The sequence below is a fragment of the Megascapheus bottae genome, chromosome 2, assembly GCF_031878675.1.
Source record: "Megascapheus bottae isolate mThoBot1 chromosome 2, mThoBot2.hap1, whole genome shotgun sequence".
In the NCBI taxonomy this organism is placed as follows: domain Eukaryota; kingdom Metazoa; phylum Chordata; class Mammalia; order Rodentia; family Geomyidae; genus Megascapheus; species Megascapheus bottae.
The window spans coordinates 46477124-46497696 of record NC_143510.1 but is presented as its reverse complement, the minus strand read 5'-3'; the positions used below and the strand labels follow the sequence as shown (position 1 = coordinate 46497696).

The 20573-nt window shown below is 48.9% G+C and overlaps 1 protein-coding gene across 1 annotated transcript; it reads left to right on the top strand.

The window, feature by feature from the left end:
• Positions 1-7797: 7797 nt before the first annotated feature.
• Positions 7798-14290, top strand: Wnt10b (Wnt family member 10B). The gene is made up of 5 exons (XM_090355668.1): positions 7798-7991; positions 8870-8984; positions 9108-9370; positions 11157-11530; positions 13678-14290. Exons 2-5 carry the CDS (start codon positions 8911-8913, stop codon positions 14134-14136), a joined length of 1170 nt encoding a protein of 389 aa, XP_090211794.1. The 5' UTR covers positions 7798-7991; positions 8870-8910; the 3' UTR covers positions 14137-14290.
• The last annotated feature ends 6283 nt before the right edge of the window (positions 14291-20573 follow it).

Sequence of the window (20573 nt, the reverse complement as noted above, 5' to 3'; positions counted from 1 at the left end):
GGAGCCAGTATTCTTTGTTCTGACATCCAAGGAAAAATCCCTTATTCCTGTATGGGATGTATCTTTACTCCAAGGGATGTATGTGGGGGCTGAGAAGGGAAGGGCACATTATTAATGACCTATGATTTTTTAAATTTTCTTCCTTCTTTCTTTCCTTCCTTTCTTCCTCTCTCACTTGCTTGATTTTTCTGCAAGTATTGGAGCTTGATCTTAAGGCCCAGAACTTTTGCTCACTGCTGGTGCTCTATCACTTGAGTCATACCTTGACCCAGATTTTTGTTGGTTGATTGTCTTTTCTGCCCGGGGTTGGACCTTGAACCTCAATTCTTCAGATTTCAATTTCCTGAGTAGCTAGGATTACAAGTCTGAATTGCTGGTGCCCAGCTTCTTTCTTCCCTTTCTGTTTTCCATACTGAGGAATTAACCTAAGACCTCTTAACTTCCTTTGAACTACACTATTACACCTGCTTATCAAAATCACTTATGATCACCTGTCTGGCCTTCAACTAAAAATCAAATCTTCTGTTGTTGTTGTTCCAGTCCTGCACTTAAACTCAAGGCTTGAGCACTGAGTTGTTATGCTCAAGATTAGTACTCTACTATTTGAGTCACAGCTCTACTTCTGGCTTTTTTTGGAGGGGGGAGTCATTAATTGGAGATATGAGTCACCAGTGCCTGCCAATAGTCAATCCCCCCACCCCCCTGTCCTGGGGCTTGAACTTCTGGGCCTGGGTACAGTCCCTGAGCTCCTTTTGCTCAAGGCTAGCAGTCTACCACTTTAGCCATAGCACCACGTCTAGCTTTTTTTCTTTTCTTTTTTTTTTTTGAGGGAGGTTCATGGGGCTTGAACTCTGGGGCCCTTGAACTGTGTCTGGCTTTACTTTAAGCTTTCCCTGCCTGAGATGGCTTTGAACTGCAATCCTCAGATCTCAGCCTCCTGAGTAGCTAGGTGCCTGACATAATTCTCATTTTAACCAGCATTCCAAGAGACATTGTTTGATATCCCCCCCTACCTCCATTAGATTCAAACTCAGGGCCTCAGGCTTTCTAGGAAAGCATTATAACACATGAGCCACTCTACTGGCCCTTTTATACATTGCTTATTTTCAACCTAGAGTCTTATGTTTGGGATGGAAAGAGTGCAATCTCCCTATTGATGTATCCCAGTGGCTTTGAAAGACAGACTGACAGAATCAGACTCTCCTAAACTTTTTTTTTTTTTGTCTGAGCCAGCCTAGAACCATGATCTCCTATCTCTTCCTCCTAAATGCCTGGCATTACAAGGCTGAGCCACTTTGCCTGGCAAGGTGCTGTTTCTACCTCACTGGCTTCTCTTCTACCTGTCTCCTTATCTTGATCCTTTTTGTTTACCTCATTTCTAAACACTAAAGTACAGTCAGGTACCCATGGCTCATGCTTGTAATCCTAGCTGCTCAGTGGCTGAGATTTAAGGCTCACCATTCAAAGCTAGCTTGGGCAGAAAATCCATTGAGATTCACCTCCAATTAACAATCAAAAAGTCAAAAGTGGAGCTGTGGATCAATAGGTAGAGCACTAGCCGGGTGCCATGGCTCATGCCTGTAATCCTAGCTACTCAGGAGACTGAGATCTGAGGATCACGGTTCAAAGCCAGCCTGAGCACTAAAGACAGTGAGACTCTCATCTCCAATTAATCGCTAAAAAAAAGAAAGTGGAGCTGTGGCTCAAGGGCAGGGTGGTAGCCTTCAGCTGAAGGGCTCAGGGACAGCGCCCAGGCCTAGGGGTAGGATGGTAGCCTTGACCTGAAGAGCTCAGGGACAATATCCAGGCCCAGAGTTCAAGCCCTATAACTGCTCTCCCCCCCCAAAAAAATAGGTAAAGCACAGCCTTGAGCACAAAAGCCCAGGGGCAGTGCTCAGTCCCTAAATTAAAGCCCTAAGGTGGTATAAAAAAAATTGCAGGGCCAGGAATTTGGCCTAGTGCTTGAGTGTTTGTTTGCCTAGCATGCACAAAGACCTGGGTTCGATTCCTTAGTACATTAAAAAAAGCCAAAAGTGGTGCTGAGGCTCAAGTGGTAGAGCTCTAGCCTTGAGGAAAGTCCAAGGACAGAACTCAGGCCCTGAGCTAAAGCCCAGGACTGGCAAAAAAAAAAAAAATTGCAGGGGCTGAAGCTTTAGCTTAGCAGTAGTGCTTGTCTAGCATGCTCAATGACTTGGTTTCAATCCCCAGACCCATTAATAAATTGAATAAATAAATATCAGTACATATAGGATACAGGCTAATGGTGGGGCACTTGCCTACCATGTGTAGTCCTCTGGGTTTAACACCCCCCCAAAGCCCGCATGACAAAAAGAAGAAAAAGATGGTAGTATACTCCAGTTAAAGCTGACTTCTCCTGTGAACTTGGGTCTCATTTTTTCTAGTTTATATCTCTGGCCCTGAACACTAGTCTTACATACCTAATACTTAAAAAAGCACTTTAAACTCCCATATCCAAGCCGGGCACAGTGGGTTGCGCCTATAATCCTCGTTACTCAGGAGACTGAGATCTAAGGATCACTGTTCAAAGCCAGCTTGGGCACTGAAAAGTCCACGAGACTCCAATTAACCACTAGAAAAGTGGAAGTGGTGCTGTGGTTCAAGGGGTAGGGCAGTAGCTTTGAGCTGAAGAGTTCAGGGATAGTGCCCAGCCCTAGAGTTCAAGTCCCACAACCAAAAATAAAAAAAAATCCCCATATCCAAAACTGAACTCCATTGGCTTTTTTTTTCTTTTCTTTTCTTTTTTTTTGCCAGTCCTGGGGCTTGAACTCAGGGCTTAGCACTGTCCTTGGGCTTTCTCAAGGCTAGAGCTCTACCACTTGAGCCACTGCATCAACTCAGGCTTTTTCTATGTCTGTGAGCTTTGCGTATGCTAGGCAAACACTCTACCACTAGGTCAAATTCCTGGCCCTCCATTGGCTCTTGTCAGTCATTTCTATCTCAGTGCATGGCAAATCCATTCTGTCAACTGCTCAGGAAAAAAAAATTGGAATTGTCCTTGAAGAATCTGTTCACACTTTACGTTGAACCATCCACAAACTCTACCTCAATCTTTTTGTTGTTGTTGTTCCAGTTCTGGGGCTTGAACTCAGACTCTGGGCACTGTCTGAATTTTTGTGCTCAAGGCTGATGCTCTACCACCTTGAGCCACATCTCCATTTCCACCCTTGTTTTGAGCGGGGTGGGGGGACAGTTAACTGGAGATAAGACTCTCACAGCCTTTCCTGCCTAGGCTGACTTGGAAACTTGAGCCTCAGATCTCAGCCTGCTTAGGAGCTAAGATTACAGGTGTGAACCACCTGCACCTAGTTCTGCCACAATCTTCAAAATATATTCAAACCCAGATGCTGGTGGTTCATGCCCATAATTCTAACGTTAAGCTGAGATCTAAGGATTGTGGTTCAAAGCCAAACCAGGCAGACACATCTAAGAGACTCTTATCACCAGTTAACCAGCAAAAAGCTGGAAGTGGTGCTGTGACTCAAACTGGTAGAGCACTAGCCTTGAGCTAAAGAGCTCAGGGACAGCGCCCAGGCCCAGGGTTCAAGGCCCATAACCTACAAAAAAAATGAGCAAGGAGGTGATGGGGATAGAGGAAGAAGTCTACAAAGGAAAGGATGGTAACAATGAAGTTGGGAGGATGTGAAAAGAGCATGCTTAATGGCCGTTTGGGCCATCTTTATGGTGAAGATTTTGGTTTGTGAGGTGAATCATTGGGAAATTTTGAGCATGGGAATAAATAGATGACCCACTGAGATGACAGTGGCCCACACCTGTCATCCTAGCTACTAAAGAGATGGACGTGATCATCCATGCTTGAAGCCACCCTGGCAGGAAAGTCTGTGAGCCTCCTATCTCCAATTAACCATCAAAAAAATGGAAGTAAAGTGGTACAGTGCTACTGCTAATTGGAGATAAGCGTTTCATGGACTTTTGTTCTCTGGGCTGGCTTTGAACTGCAATCCTCAGATCTCAGCTTCCCAAGCAGCTAGGATTACAGGCTTGAACCACTGGTGCCTGGTCTATTGCTCTTTTTTTTTTTTTTAAATATACCAGTCAAATTTCTTTCTCAGGGTATGTGTACTAGCTTTTTCTGTCTTCAGGAAAGTCTTTCCTCAGATGTCTTTGTGCCTTTGCTTCTTCCTCATCTCACCCTTTATAAAACACAATGTCATTCATAATCTCATTTCTCCTGTATTTTTGTTGTTTCATCTTTGGTTTTGAGACAGAATTTTGTGGCTCAAGTTGGCTTCTAAAGTACACAATCTCCCAAGTGCTGGGATTGCCCGTGTGTACCACCACATCCAGAGATAACTTCAATGGCTTGAAACAGACAATTCAGTAGCAAAACCGCCTTCTAGAATAGAAACAGGGGAGAGATGTTGAAGGAGCAAGGAGTTATGTTTTAATCTTGGGATCTGGAAGAATAGCAGGGGACCGGGGTTGAGAATTTGTGGGCAACTCAGCCTACTTCCTTTGAAGCACCAACAGGCAGTAGCATTGCCGTCTTGGACTGAGAGGGCACAGCGCATCTCAGACAAGGGTGTGGGTAAAATTCTCTCTAGGGTGATTTAGATTTGCCCAAGCTGAATATAGAGAAGGCTTCTTGAGTAGAGCAGCTTGGCTGGGGCCCTCTGGTGCCCCCTCGTGGTGGCTTTCGGCGCTGCAGCAGAAGGCGTGTGAGGTGGAGGGTAGGCAACACCGCTGAGCTCACCGCCGCGGGCGCATCCATCCCTCCCGGGCCTATAATTTGGGTTCCCCGAGCCTGGCCGCCCCTATCAGCGGCTTAGCAACAGATGAGTCACCCGAGACCCCGGGCCAAGGCAAACATAGTGGGGGGGGGCCCGGGGGAGAGGAGGTTCCCAAAGGCTGACCCAGCTTTAGCCACCGCCTCAGTTGCTAGATCCCCCAATCTCCAGGGGCCCCCACTCTTTTCTCTGACCCCCGCCCTCCAGGGCCCCAGAGTTCTTCCCTCACTGTTCTTGCTACACCCTCCATCTCCATGATGGCAAGAGAAATCCCCTATTCTCATCAAGAGCAAAAGGAGGTCAACTTGCTCCCATTCCCTCCCTGCACTGATGGCAGCCCCTTTCTTTCCCCCTCCTGTCATCCTCCCAGCCCCTGTCAAGGTCTCTTTGGTTCCCGCCCCTCCCTTTCCTGGAGTTGGCTGCGTGCTTGGGGTATTAGGCAATGGGTGTGCACCCGCAGCCCTCTCCAGGCCCCGCCTGTCCCACCGCCCCCTAGCTGCCTGCGGGTCAGTGTTCAGGCCAACCGGTCGGGCCGAGGGCACTGTGGGCCAGCTCAGGCCACCCAGTAGGCCTGCCTGTGGCCTTCTATCCCAGAACTAGGCTTCAGTGGGGAAGAGGAAGCACGAGTATAGGTTGCTGCTTTTGGAACAGTCCAGCTTGGGGGAATCCCCCCATCACTAAGAAGTTACGATTTAGGGTAGAAATTCCCGACTCCAGCTCCTTCTTCACACCTGACTATATATTCTGGAATCTGACCAGCTGGTATCAGAGGAGGAAAAAGAAGGAAGGCAATCACAATTTTAAACAAGAGTAGGTTGCAGGTGGCTCATGCCTGGAATCCTCTCTACTCAGGAGGCTGAGATCTGAGAATCATGGTTCAAAGCCAATCTGGGCAGGAAAGTCTGTGAGACTCTTATCTCCAAGCTGGAAGTAGAGCTGTAACTCAAGTTTTAGGTTGCTAGTCTTGATTGTAAAAGCTCAGGGCAAGTGCCCAGGCCCTAAGTTCATGACTCAGGACCAGCATCAAAAAGAAAAAAGCAAGTAAATATGTGAGGGTGAGGGAGACCACAGGTATATGGAGGAATATATCTATTAGGTGGAGAGAGGGAGAATAGGAAATTTCATCCCTTATGCAAGTGCTCTAGGAACCTGGGTGGAATCTCAAGATGACATACAGGAGAATGGATAAGGACATTGATGGGGACTGCTGAATCTAGGTGTGAAGATGGAAACCACTGGGACTGAGCTTGCAGATTCTAATGGCCTCAAAAGCCACCCAAGACTTAGAAAGTCTGGAGCAGGCCACTTCACAGGTAGAGAATCAGAGAAATGTGACCTTTGGTGGTCCAGACCTGTTCAGGTCATTAGTTATGGCACTTGCACTTCACAGCCTGTTCAGAGTCTAATGCATAAGATGCCCAGTAAAACTCCCAACAAAGCCATGTGCTGGTGGCTCCTGTCTGTCATCCTAGCTACTCAAGGAGGCTGAGATCTGAGGATGAGCCTGCACAGGAAGACCTGTGAGATCTGTAACAACCAGAAGAGGGGAAGTGGAGCTGCAGCTCCAAGTGGCAGAGCATTAGCTTTGAGCAAAAAAGCTCAGGGATAGTGCCCAGGCCCTGAGTTCAACCTGCAACTCTCTCTCTCTCTCTCTCTCTCTCTCTCTCTCTCTCTCTCTCTCTCTCTCTCTCTCTCTCTCTCTCTAAATCCCAGATGTCCTGGCAGATTGTCCTGTCCTCAGCCAGTGTCACATCTTCAGTACCAGGCAAGACTTGCCACAGTGAAGACTGGAAGCTGGCTGCCTAACAGAACTGTCTGTCTGCCACTCTCAATGAAGAGGTGATTGTGGAATGGAGATATCAACCCAGAGCTTCTGCTTACTGGGGAGTGGGGGTGTCTCTGAGTCAATGTTCCTAGGGTGCATAGGGCCAGCCATGCCTTGGGCTGCGGTCTGGCAGGGGCTGGGGGCGGTTGGGAAGCCTGGGGCCCCTCTCTGGCAAAAATAGTCCGAAGTGGTTAGAGCTACGAGGGTGAGTCAGGCGGGAGTGCGGTGGCGCCTCACCCCTTCACTGCCGCTGGAACTCCTTAAGGCATTTATTTTGCCTATGCCCGGGACACCCCAAGACTGGGTTCTTTTCCAGTTGCCCTTGAGCTGAGCTCAATTTGGAAGCTTGAGGCCCTTCTGAAGAAAGACCATATGAAGAAAAGCTGTGAGCAAGCGTGGAACAGGAATCTGGGCCGAGCGAAATGCAACCCCAAGAATGCCCGGAGAGGAGAGAGACCCCTGAGTGCCTTCCAGGGAAGAGAGGCTCAAGGGCCCATCTTTGGAGCTACCTGTGTGAGTGTGTGAGTGAGTGTGTGTGAGTGTGTGTGTGTGTGTGAGACAGGCCAAATTCCGTGGCCAAAGTTGACCCCTCCCAAGGGGCAGGCTTGGGCTGGAGGTGGGCGGGGGCCAAGCCTCCCGGCGGCGGTGGTGGCTCAGCGCCTTTTTCCACCGACTCCAACCAAGTGACCTGTGGTGCGCCCTCACGCTGGACTCACCAAGCGACTGTCCAACGCGTGAAACCAGAAGACAGCCCCGCTCCGTCCTCCTCGACATCCACCCGGCTGTCGGTGGAGAGACAGAGCCAAAGGGGACATGACGAAAGATAAGTGCCATTTGGATGGGGTCCTGCCTTCTCTTCCTAGGCTGGATCCTTGAACCCTCCCTTACAGCTTTGGGGACCCCCTAGAGCAGGTGAGAGGGACTCGTAGCCATCTCCTCCTTAAGTGGGGCCAAGCCCGAATCGGGGCGTCGGGGGAAAGGGTGTGTGTGTGTATGTGTACGCTGGAGGGGGGGGGGGCAGAGGGCTGTGCTCCCCTGGTCAAGGCGGGGGGTGCGAGGGGTGGGGTGGGGATGCCCGGGGCTCGGGGAGGGGCCGCAGCTCCGTCAGCCCAGTGGAGCCGCCTGTAAGTTAGGAGCTGAGCGGAGCCAGAGCCCCCAGAGCTTTTCTAGCTCGCTGGTTCTCTTGATCACTCCCTCCCTTCTTCCTCCCTCCCTTCCTCCCGGCGGCCGCGGCGGCGCTGGGGAAGCGGCGCAGAGGAGTGGCCGGGCCCTGGAAGAATGCGGCTCTGCCGAGGGGGCCGAACCAAATCCAATCTCCCCACCGTTTAAAGCCGCCCAAGCAGAGCTCAGGCGACTCAGCCACGCGCGGGTCGCAGACCCTGCAACCCGAACCACTGGAGGTAATGGGATCTGGGAAAGCCAGGGAGGGCAGAGCGGTACACATCTGGGACCAGACCGGCACACGGATAAGTCAGACAGACAGAGGCACATCCACCCACAAGAGCACAGACACGGAGAAAGCCAGAGATATTGCGAGAGATAAAAGCACAGAGAATAAAGGAGTGTCTCTAGATGGAGAGGGCAATGAACTCGAGAAAGGGGTGGGGACCGAGGTTGAGAAACGTGGGGACCAGAAAGCACGTCGTCGTTAGGAAAAGGGCAATCGGGAGGGGGAAAGAGGGAAGAGGACGTGTCGGTGACAATGTCCCTTGCTGACACCAGGTTTCCTTCATGGCCTTTGTCACACCTGGAGCCTCTCCACTTTTCATCCTGGGTAGGCAAGGGTGTAAAGTGGGGCGGGGAGACTGGTCCTAGACCCTTTTGATAGAGCTTGCCTGCCACTGTCAGCACCTGGAGACACCCCCTTGTGTGGTGGGGAACCCCCTTCCCCGATCTGCCTCCCTAGCCCATAAGGGTGGAGAAGCCAGTTGTGGGGCCCTGGAAGAGGGAGCAGTGGGTGAGGTCCTGAAGCGAGAGTCGAGTGTTCAACTGTCTGTCTGAGTGTGTGTGTGTGTGTGTGTGTGTGTGTGTGTGTGTGTGTGCCTGGTATTGTGTCTGATGCGGGGTGGGGTGCTCTTGGAGTTTTCTTTTAGAGGCTCTAGGACTCAGGACTACGGAAAGCAGGGTGGGGGGAGGTGATTCTACTTGCTTTGTTAGGGGATGGGTAAGAAAGGTCAGGGAGGTGGCATCCGTGGCTCAGCACACTTAAGTAGGGCATCCTTAGGTTTCTGGGGAACCACCTTCTTCCAGAGCCCTTATCCCATTTTCGGCCCCACAGGCGGCTGACCTATCTGCCCACCGGAGCCTCCGGGCTTCGACATGCTGGAAGAGCCCCGGCTGCGGCCACCGCCCTCGGGCCTCGCGGGTCTCCTGTTCTTGGCCTTGTGCAGTCGGTGAGTTGTCCCTGTCTTGAAGCTGGGATGGGGTGGTGGGGTGGGAAGGGGAGAGATGTTGGCGGGATTGTGAGGCCTGGACCATCACAGACCCCACCCCCAAGATGCCTTCTCGGTTCCTAGGGCTTTAAGCAATGAAATTCTGGGCCTGAAGCTGCCCGGTGAGCCACCACTGACAGCCAACACAGTGTGCTTGACACTGTCAGGCCTGAGTAAGCGGCAGCTAGGCCTGTGTCTGCGCAGCCCCGACGTGACGGCGTCCGCGCTTCAGGGTCTGCACATTGCTGTCCACGAGTGTCAGCACCAGCTGCGCGACCAGCGCTGGAACTGCTCGGCGCTGGAGGGCGGCGGCCGCCTGCCGCACCACAGCGCCATCCTCAAGCGGGGTGAGCCTGGCGGGGCGGGTCCATGCTGCCGCCCAGGCTAAGGGGTGGGCTGGGTGCGGGGGGGGGGGGCAGGTAGGGGCGGGAAGGGACCTGTTCACCGCTGGGAGAGGGGCCTCTCCGGGAATTTCCCCGCTGGGAGCCGCACGGAGCCGGCTTTGGCCACCCGTCTGCGCCTCTCTACCAGCCTGACTTCCACCTGCGCGCTGCTGGCAAAGCAGCTGGGAGCCTGCTCCCCTTTCCCTAGACCAGCCCCCCTTTCCTGCCTGCACCCAACCCTGTCTGGCTTGCACCTGTGAACAAGAGATGCCCCAACTTTGGAAGCTTCAAACGTGCTCCCTCCCCCCCCTCATTTTTCCTCTCCCTTCCCTCTGCACCGGGACAAGCCCAGGCTGGTGTCCCCAGAGTCTCAGCGGGGGTGGGGTGACGCCCCCAACCGTTTAAGGGTTAAACCTGCTCCCCTAATTGCTGGGGTTCCCAGGAGCCAAAGCTGGGAACAAAGACCCTGATGGCTTTGAAGCTGGGGAGCAGCCCCTTCCTCTGTGCTGCGGGGGCCCCAGATGTCACTCACCTGAGCAGGTGAGGAGTGGCTGGAGGGGTGGTGAACAGGCCACTGCTGGCCTGGTCTGGAGGAGATGGTCTGGGAGGCTCCATCGCCTTTCCCCAAGTCCTGCTGGAAATTCATGCCCCGAGGAGTACAGATCCACAGGGGCTCCACCCACGGTGGGAGTCATGCTTTGGGGACTAGGAGGTTAATAGGCAGCTGCCTACTGCTGGGGAATTCCCAAGACGTGTGCAAACAGCTTCTCCTTTGGAGGATTTGGGGGAAGGGGGAGAGGTGGAGGGGATCAGGAGGCTAGCCCAGGAGCCCTGGATCCTGGAGTAAGAGAGGCCTAAGGAGGTGATGCCTTTTATTTTCTCAGGGCTCTAAAGAACCCTTGCTTGAAATGAGGCAATGGATGGACTCCTCTTAGCCAGGGAGTCTGATGCAGGGAAAGGCTTCAACACCCAAAATGATGAGCGAGTTTGAGGATAAAACCTGGGAAAGCCTTGTCATCCTGAGCCTCTGTGACACCCCCCCCCCCAAAAAAACATAAGAGGCCAAGGTTTTTAAGAAGGCCTTAGGGAAAAATCATCCTCACCTCTCTCTCTCCTCCTCTCCCCCTCCTCCTCCTAGTATTTTATAGGGTAATGGCAGGTTAGGATAAACATAAAGGGCAGCCTTGAAGGGCAAATATAAAACTGGAACCTGTGACTGGGAAAGACAGGCCCACAGCTCCAGTGTGTTGGGGGTGTTCCAGTAGTAGAGGGTAGTCTGGTTAAAAGACACATTTAAATAACTCTGGATAAGAAAATAAATAAATAAAAGAACCTCTAAGAGTTCAGCTTGGCACACCTCATCCATCACCCAAGCTCCCTGCAGGGCTGGGGAATTTCTTAGTCTTTCAGATGTAGAACTCCTTGAACACATCTTCAAAGTCCTCAGGGACTTCCTCACAGCCATCTCCCAATCTAGGGGGGCTCTGCCTCTGGGCTGGCTCCTTCATCTGCACCTGAAAAATCACAGGTTTATAGAGTGTAAGTAGAGGCCTCCGAGACCATCTTGGATGAATGGCTCTCCCGTTATAAATAAGGAGACTGACACCCTGTGCTTTCTTTTCTGCCCCATCACTTTCTTCTCCCCAAATCACTCCTCTGTTTGAAAATTTCTAACAAGGAGAGTGATTGCAACCCTGATCCCTGATGCCTATCAAGCTTATTTGCAGCATCACACCTTTCTTGTCCCCAGGTTTCCGTGAGAGTGCTTTCTCCTTCTCCATGCTGGCTGCTGGGGTCATGCATGCAGTCGCCACAGCCTGCAGCCTGGGGAAGCTGGTGAGCTGTGGCTGTGGCTGGAAGGGCAGTGGTGAGCAGGATCGGCTGAGGGCCAAGCTGCTGCAGCTGCAAGCATTATCTCGGGGCAAGAGTTTCCCCCACTCACTGCCCAGCCCTGTGCCTGGTTCGGGCCCCAGCCCTGGGCCTCAGGACACATGGGAATGGGGTGGCTGTAACCATGACATGGACTTTGGAGAGAAGTTCTCTCGGGATTTCTTGGATTCCAGGGAAGCTCCTCGAGACATCCAGGCACGAATGAGGATCCACAATAACAGGGTGGGGCGCCAGGTATGTGTGTGTGTGTGTGTGTGTGTGTGTGTGTGTGTGTGTGTGTGTGTCTGTCTGTCTGTCTGTCTGTCTGTCTGTCTGTCTGTCTGTCTGTGTCTATGTCTATATCTCTCCAGTTTTTTGTTTTTCTTTTATTGTCAGTCATGGGATTTGAACTCAGGGCCTGGGCACTGTCCGAGCTCTTTTGCTCAAGGCTAGTGTTCTACTGCTCTGACCCACAGTTCACTTCTAGTTCTCTAATAGTTAATTGGAGATAAGAGTCTCAAGTGCTTTCTTGCCTAGGTTGATTTTGAACCATGATTCTCAGATCTCAGCCTACTGAGTAGTTGGATTCGAGGCATGAGCCACCAGCATCCCACCATTCCCTGGTCTGTCTGTCTGTCAGTCTGTCTATCTGTCTTTTCTTGCTTGTTTGCTTGCTTTTTGCCTAGGCACTGTCCTTGGACACTTTTTTGCTCCAGCTAGCACTCTACCATTTGAGTCACAGAACCACTTCTGGCCTTTCCTGTTTATGTCACTGGGAAATTGAACCCAGTGCTTCATGCATGTTAGGCAAGCGCTCTACCACTAAGACATATTCCTTTTGTCAGTTGTGGGGCTTGAACTCAGGGCCGGAGTGCTTTCCCTGAGCTTTTTTTCCCCTTATGTTCCCTCAAGACTAGCTGTCACACTCTGAGCTACAGCTCTACTTTACTTCTTCAGCTTTTTTTTCTGCCTGTCCTGGGGCTTGAACTTAGGGTTCTGGTGCTGTCCTTGAGCTGCTTTGTGCTCAAGGCTAACATTCGACCACAGCCTTACTTCTGGCATTTTCTGAGTAGTTTGTTGGAGATAAATCTTACAGACTTTTCTGCCCAGGCTGGCTTCAAATTGCAGTCTTCAGATCTCAGCCTCCTGAGTAGCTAGGATTACAGGCGTGAGTCACTTGCACACAGTCGATACCCAGTGTCCCTTCTCTCCTTTCCTTTTTCTTCTCCATTCTCTGTACTTTTTCTTTTGGTGATGGAGTCTAGCTGGATAGCCCACAGAAATTTGGTCTCCTACCTCAGCCTCTCCACTGCTAGGATTATAGGTGTGTGTCGCCAGCCTAGAGTGAGTCTGAGATTCCCAGCAGAAGAACTGGATATAATAGGGGATCACCATTTGCCATTGGCAAGCCACTCATCCTAGATTTTGCATCCATGGACAGAACCTGATGGTAACCCACAATTACAATTGCTGTTAAAGCTGAGCTAGCAGACAGTGAGCCCCACACACTAACTACTCCTTGGCTCATTACATGGTAGCTGCTATTAAAGTTGCATGTCCTACAAGCTTTGGGGAGGTACCCTGGATCATACTTCCCATTTTATCAGTACTTATTCTGGAAAGAGCACTGGATAACCGGGAGTCAGGACAACTGAAGTTCAGTCCTGGTTCTATAACTAGCGAGGGATCAAATGGGCAAATCACACTGCTCTGGCAGGTCTTCAGTCATAAGTCTAGTGCTCTACCACCTGACTCCTGGTGCCACTTACAGCGTTCTGGTGGGTGATAGGAGATAAGAATCCCATGGGGGGCCGGGAGTTTGGCCTAGTGGTTAAAGTGCTTGCCTAGCATGCATGAAGACCCGGGTTCGATTCCTCGGTACCACATATATAGAAAAAAGTCGGAAGTGGTGCTGAGGCTCAAGTGGTAGAGCTCTAGCCTTGAGAAAGTCTAAGGACAGTGCTCAGGCCCTGAGCTCAAGCCCAGGACTGGCAAAAAAAAAAAAAAAAGAATCCCATGGGCTTAGAGGGGCACTGTGGCTCACCTGTAATCCTAGCTACTCAAGAGGCTGAGGATCATGGTTCAAAGCCAACCGTGGGAGAAAAGTCCCCACGAGACACTTATCTCCAATTAACCATTCAAAAACCAGAAGTGGTGCTGTGGCTCAAGTGGTAGAGTGCTAGTCTTGAGTACAAAGAGGCTCAGGGACAGTGCCCAGGCCCTGAGTTCAAGCCCCACAACTGACAAAAAAATTTAATAATCTCATGGGAAGTTAATAATTTCCTGCCCTGGCTGGCTTTGAGCCATGATCCTCAGGTCTCAGCCTCATGAGTAAATAGGATTACAAGTAGCACTGGGCTAACTAGCCCTCTTCTTAGCTCTTTCCTTTCTCATGCTTCTAGGTGGTAACTGAAAACCTGAAGCGGAAATGTAAGTGCCATGGAACATCAGGCAGCTGCCAGTTCAAGACATGTTGGAGGGCAGCCCCAGAGTTCCGTGCCGTGGGAGCAGCTTTGAAGGAGAGGCTGAGTAGAGCCGTCTTCATCGATACCCACAACCGAAATTCTGGAGTCTTCCAACCTCGTCTACGTCCCCGGCGCCTCGCAGGAGAGTTGGTCTACTTTGAGAAGTCTCCTGACTTCTGTGAGCGAGACCCCACCGTGGGTTCCCCTGGCACAAGAGGCCGGGCCTGCAATAAGACCAGTCGCCTGTTGGATGGCTGTGGCAGTCTGTGCTGTGGGCGTGGGCACAACGTGCTCCGGCAGACACGAGTTGAACGCTGCCACTGTCGCTTCCACTGGTGCTGTTATGTGCTGTGTGATGAATGCAAGGTCACAGAATGGGTCAACGTGTGTAAGTGAGGGTCAACCTCTCCTTTGGGCTGGGAAGGGGGGATATACAAGAGAGGCACCTTTTCAGCCCTTTGCTTTCTGTCCAGGGCCAGTCTCCATCCCTGGAAGTTCTAGTATCTATCCAGAAACAGCTTGGATTTTGTGGGGGAACAGGTGGAGACTGTGCTATATAGCCATCTCCCCACAGTTGGCGGGTCTTCCGTTCCTTACACATCTAAACAGACTGAGATGAAATGCACTGTATTGCTCCCCTCTTCTCAGCCCCCAGGGTCTCTTCAACTCTGATTCATAATCTTTCTGGCTGGGGAGGTCCTATAGTTTGGCCACTCTCCTTTCCTTAAAGGCTAAATCCAGGCCTTCTGGGACATTGTTATGTCCCATATCTTAAAAGAGACCACTCCTTCCTACTTGTGGTTTCCAAACCCATCTACCACAATTGGGATGCCTTTATATGGGCTGGGAGTCAGGAATGGTACAGATGTTTTTCTTGGGGAAAGGACTAGGGGTGGGTGTTCTTCCTTGAATCTTCAGAGTCTTTGATCCAGGACCTTAGGGAAGATGTCTTTCTTCATTCATGTTAAAAGGGGTCTCTCTAAAGAAAAGGACACTTGGAGTCTTTTTTCTTCTTCAGCAAGAGGGGTGGGAATGGATAATTTATTGTACTGAGACTTGTTTGAAACAAAAATAAATTAAGCTACTGACTGGTGGACTGTATCTAGACATACTTGGGATGCCAGCTTATGGTTACTTTTATAATTTGTGGTTGTAGGACTTGAACTCAGGGCCTTGGCACTGTCCCTAAGCCCCTTTTTACTCACTAGCACTCTACCACTTGAGCCACAGTGCCACTTTTGATCACTGCCTTCAATGACGCTTGAGCTTTTTTCTTTTTTCTGTAAAGGGTAAATGTACTAGGCTATTTACATTATGGTCTTTGTCTACCATAATGACTCACCTCTGCTGCTACAGACCAAAGCAGCCACAGGAGTGTGTGTGTGTGTGTGTGTGTAGATGGGGATGAAGGAGAAATAAAAGCAGCCATAGATCATAAATGAAGGAATGGGAGTGGCTGTGTTCAATAAAACATAATTCACAAAAAGTGACCAGATTTAGTCCTCTGGTATAGTTTGGTTTATTCTTACCCCATATATTAGGAGTAAGTCATCACTGCTTTGATGGTACTGGTGTTTGAACTCAGGGCCTCTTGTTTGTTCACTTGGGTGGCACTCTACTGCTTAAGCCATGCCTCCAAGTCCTGATTTTTGCTGGTTATTTTTTGGAGATGGAGTTTCTCTAGAACTTTTCTACCTGGGCTGGCTTTAAATCCGAATTCTCTGGATCTTAACTTCCTGAGTTGCTAGGATTACAGGATTGAGCCACCAGTGCCCAGCTGAGAACTACAAACCAGAGAACTACAAAGAGAAGTGTGAGACTGATGGGAAACATACAAAAGGGATTTCTGTGGTTAAAATTGGATGTTTGCTCTTTTGTTTTTGTTTGTTGGTCATGGGGCTTGAACTCAGGGCCCAGGTGCTGTCCTGGAGGGTTTTTTGCTCAAGGGTAGTGCTTTACCACTTTGAGCCACAGTTCCACTTCTGGTTTTCTGGTGGTTATTGGAGATAGAGACTCCAGACTTTGGACTTTCCTCCCCAGTCTGGCTTTGAACTGCAGTACTTGGGTCTCAACTTCATGAGGATTATAGGTATGAGCCACCAGTGCCCAGCTGCTGTGTTGTTTGGTTTTGTTTTTGGTGGTGCTGGGGTCTGAATCCCTGTCATACTCCCTAGGCAGACATTGCTGAGTCATGCCTCCAGCTGCTTGTTTGTCTTAATTTGTGTCAGTAATGGGTCTTGAACTCTGGGCTTTGGATTTTTCACTTATTACTGGTGCTCTACCATCTGAACCATACTTCTTCTTTCAGCTTTTTGCTGTTTAATTGGAAATAAGAGTCTCTTAGATGTGTCTCTTCCAGCTGGCTCCAAACTGTGATTCTCAGATCTCAAGCTTCTGAGAAGCTAGGATTATAGGCACGAGCCATCTGCACTCAGTTGTTTGTTTTGGATTGGCCTTGGACTAGTGATCCTCTTGCCTCAGCCTCCTGAGTGCTGAGGCTGCAGGTCCAGCCGTGGACTACCACATGTAGGTAAATACAGGATTCCCTCTTCTCTCCCAGAAAACCAGCAAGAGTTATGATGCTCTATCCCTAAATTATTTGCAAATGTATTTTTGCCTTCCTTATTTAAGGTTTCTTCACACTTAAACATAGTCAAAATTCCTTTATTTTTAAAGTAATAATCAAGTGAACAGAATTTCCTTTGTTCTGGTCTCTCTATTCCTAGTCCAATATCTTTGAAAACAAAGTTATCGTTTCAGTATGCAATGTGAAAAGTGAATACACAAAGCACATTCAGAATCTTACAAATAACTGTAACACTAGGGACCTTCTGGATCCTGCTTTTTAATTCATCAATGCCTTGTTGGGGAAATAATTCTTTCCACTTCTCTAAGGTAATACATATAGCTACTCTATACAACTTCCCTTACTTAAGTCAGGAAAAATAAGCGTACTACCAGAGCAGCAAGGAAATTTTGAGGAGTATTAAGTTAGGGAGTAATTTTATATCAACTTTCTTTTTTTTTTTTTTGCCAGTCCTGGGGCTTGAACTCATGGCCTGGGTGCTGTCCTTTAGCTTCCTTCTTGCTCAAAGCTGGTGCTCTGCCACTTGAGCCACAGCACCACTTCTGGCTTTTTCTGAGTATGTGATACTGAGGAATTGAACCCAGGGCTTTGTGCATGCTAGACAAGCACTCTACCACGAGGCTACACTCCTGGCCCTCTGGCTTTTTGGTATTTTATTAGAGATAAGGGTCTCTCAGTCTTTTCTGACTGGGCTGGCTCGAATCATGATCCTCAGATCTCAGCCTCCTGAGTAGCTAAGATTACAGCCATGAGCTACCAGCACCTGGTGATAGCAATATTGTGTGTGCGTGTGTGCGTGTGCGTGTATATGCATGCGTGCGCGCGCATGTGAGCTAGTACTGGGGCTTGAACTCACAGCCTGGACACTGTCCCCTAGCTTTTTCTCTCAAGGTTGGCTCTCTATCACTTGAGCCACACCTCCACTTTCAGCTTGTTGCTGGTTAACAGGAGATAAAATTCTCTTGGACTTTCCTGCCCAGGCTGGCTTCAAACTGTGATCCTTCACTCTCAGCCTTCTGAGTAGCTTGGACCACTAGAGCTCAGTTATAGCAATATTTTCTGTCCTAAATTTTCACTTGAGCACTGAAAATTCTGGATTTGGAAATTTGGTAGTGCCAGCAGATAGTCCATCCTTACTTCGGTGCTTGCTGAATTAGTCTATATGGAAGGAGGAGAAAGAGTGAAGGGGTACAGTTAAAATGGGTATAGGATATAACAAACACATCTAAAGAACATACTGAGGGGGAATTTCTCACCTTTAGAAATAGGAAGGAGAATCTCTAATGGAGTTGTAGTAACAAGAATATTTCAACTTTCTCCTGTTTCCTTCCTCCGTAGTGCCTTTGGCTCCCTCTCTTTTCTAGCTTTTCCACTTCTTTCATCAGACACACTCTGTGGCAAACTTAAGCCCCAAACCGCAACCTTGACAAATTCCAAATGGATTCTGTCAGCAAGGCCAACATCTCCCTGCCTCCCACTCTCGGCACACGGCTGGGCTCAGGCCCAGGCCTGGGGTCAGTGATGGGGTGGGAGTATACAACCCACAGAGCTGGTGGCTACAATTTCAAGTTTTACTAGGCTCCAGTGGCAGCTAGAGGGAGGGAAAAAGCCTGATAAACTCAAGTCAGGCCTCAGGTCCCCTTCAGCTATGTATGGATGATCTCTTCTTCCTTATCCATTTACCAAGTGGCTGAGAAATTGGAGAGTGGCGGTGACTAGCTGACACCTAGACAGTATTCCTCCAATCTCAGCTTCTGTTTACACCATGATGATACAAAACACTTTTTATTTATTTATTTATTTAGTCAGTACTGCCTTGAACTCAGGGCCTGAGCACTGGCCCTTTAGCTTCTTTCACTCAAGCTACCACTTGAATCATACTTCATTTCTGTTTCTTGGTGGTTAATTGGAGGTAAGAGTCTTATGGACTTTCCTGCCTGTGCTGACTTTGAACTGTGATCCTCAGATCTAAGCCTAGTTGTGATTGCAGTTGTGAGACACTCACCTTAGGAAAACTTTATTCCCCAGTTTTCAGAAGGATGAAGGACAAGAGTTTCTCTTGTCCAATTCATCAATCCTGGAGTCAGATCATGGTATTTGCTACTCACCATCCTGATCCTTTTGTCACATCTGAGATAAAACTTCGAGAGGATCTGAAGTTTTGGGCAAAAACATCCACTGACAGGTTATATCTCCTTGTCAGAGTACAAGGCATATTGGTTTGGCTGAGGCACTAGGGGAGGGAGTGGAGGTTGTAAGACATCATTTTGGTGGGCATTATCAGGGAATAACGTAGTGCAGTTATTACTAAAAACTTCTAGGAAGGACTGGGAAATATGGCTTAGTGGTAGAGTGCTTGTCTAGCATGCCTGAAGCCCTGGGTTCAATTCCTCAGTACAATATAAACAGAAAAAGCCAGAAGTGGCACTGTGGCTCAAGTGGTAGACCTCTAGCCTTGAGCACAGAGAGACTTGGACAGTGTAGACTCCCTGATTTCAATCCCTAGAACCGTCCCACATCAAAAAAAAAAAATTCTAGGAAAAGGAATGGATAGACTAATCACATGAATGTTACAAGAACATACTGCAAAAGTATTGATTGTATTAGGAGAGTCTTTCTTTTCTTTTTTCTTTTTTTTTTTTTTTTTTTTTTTTGTGGTCGGTCATGGGGCTTGGACTCTGGGCCTGGGTGCTGTTCCTGAGCTCTTCAGCTCAAGGCTACTGCCCTACCCCTTGAACTACAGTGTCATTTCTGATTTTCTAGTGGTTAATTGGAGATAAGAGTCTCATGGACTTTAGTACCTGGGCTGGCTTTGAACCCTGATCTTCAGATTTCAGCCTCCTGAGTAGTTAGGATTACAGGCCTGAGCCACCATGCCCAGCTTTAGGAAAGTCTTTTGACTTAAAAAACCCATATCTGAGGGCAAAGGGCATTCATAGCAGTGAGTCAGGACAGATATAATTTGTGTGTGTGCGTGTGCTCGTGTGTGCCAGCACTCAGGTAAACTCAGGGCTTTGTGCTCTCCCTCAGCTTTTGTATTTAAGGCTGACAATTTACCATACCTCCACTTCCTGCTTTTTGTTGGTTAACCGGAGATAAAAGATTCATGGATTTGGGCCGGGAGTTTGGCCTAGTAGTTAAAGTGCTTGCCTAGCATGGATGAAGACCCGGGTTCGATTCCTCGCTACCACATACATAGAAAAAAAGCTGGAAGTGGTGCTGAGGCTCAAGTGGTAGAGCTCTAGCCTTGAGAAAGTCCAAGGACAGGGCTCAAGCCCTGAGCTCAAGCCCAGGACTGGCAAAAAAAAAAAAACCAAAACAAACAAAAAAAAAGATTCATGGATTTGTCTTCCTACGATGGCTTTGAACTGTGAATCTCAGATCTCAGCCTCCTGAGTTGCTAGGATTACAAACATAAGACAACAGCACCCAGCTACAGATAAAAGTTATTTTTGTCCATCTTATCCTCCCATTTCTTTCTTTCTTTTTTTTTTTGTGTGTCAGTTCTGGGGCTTGAACTCAGGGCCTGGGTAGTATTGTCCCTGACTTTCTTTTTCTCAAGGCTAGTTAGTACTCTACCACTGAGCCACAATGCCGAGTCCAGATTTTTCTGAGTAGAATACTGGTAATAAGAGTCTCACAGGCATCTTTCTTGCCCAGGCTAGGTCTGAGCACAATCTTCAATTCTCATCCTCCTGAGTAACTTAAAAATGAAGACAGACTAAATCAAGGATTGATGAGGCAAGGAAGAAAACAAAAAATCTAGAAGACTGTCAATTTTGGCTCAAGCTTTAGGCAACAGCCGTGTGTTCTCTTACACACGAGAGGGCATTTAAAGAACCTTCTGTTCTAGCACTACAAGTGCCGTTCTAGTACAGCTTCTATCATAGCTGTGACTGTTCCAAAAACAGGTTTATGACTTCACCAGGTGGAAAAAAAGTGAAGGAAGTGGGGATAGGTAAGAAGAAACATGAGTGCTAAGTCCTTCATTTTCCCTTGGGATACTAAAACCCACACTCGCTTAGACATCATCAGATCACACATCTGAATATTAGGCTTCAGCCCATTGTCTTTCAAGTACCAACTTCTTTCAGATTGTAGGGTGTGGTGCACCAAGCCTGTTCCAAGGAAAGGACTTTGATTCAGAATTTGGAGTAATTTTGTCCTAGGAATAGGGAACCACAGAACTGTGTTGCTGGGGGTAGGATTGGGAGGGCATGAATGTGTATGCAGGTATTCTAGATGA

Coding starts and splice junctions, on each gene's coding strand:
- Wnt10b (XM_090355668.1), top strand. CDS start 8,911: ATGCTGGAAGAGCCCCGGCTGCGGCCACCGCCCTCGGGCCTCGCGGGT. Junction 8,985..9,107: donor TTCTTGGCCTTGTGCAGTCG/GTGAGTTGTCCC, acceptor CTCGGTTCCTAG/GGCTTTAAGCAATGAAATTC. Junction 9,371..11,156: donor CAGCGCCATCCTCAAGCGGG/GTGAGCCTGGCG, acceptor TCTTGTCCCCAG/GTTTCCGTGAGAGTGCTTTC.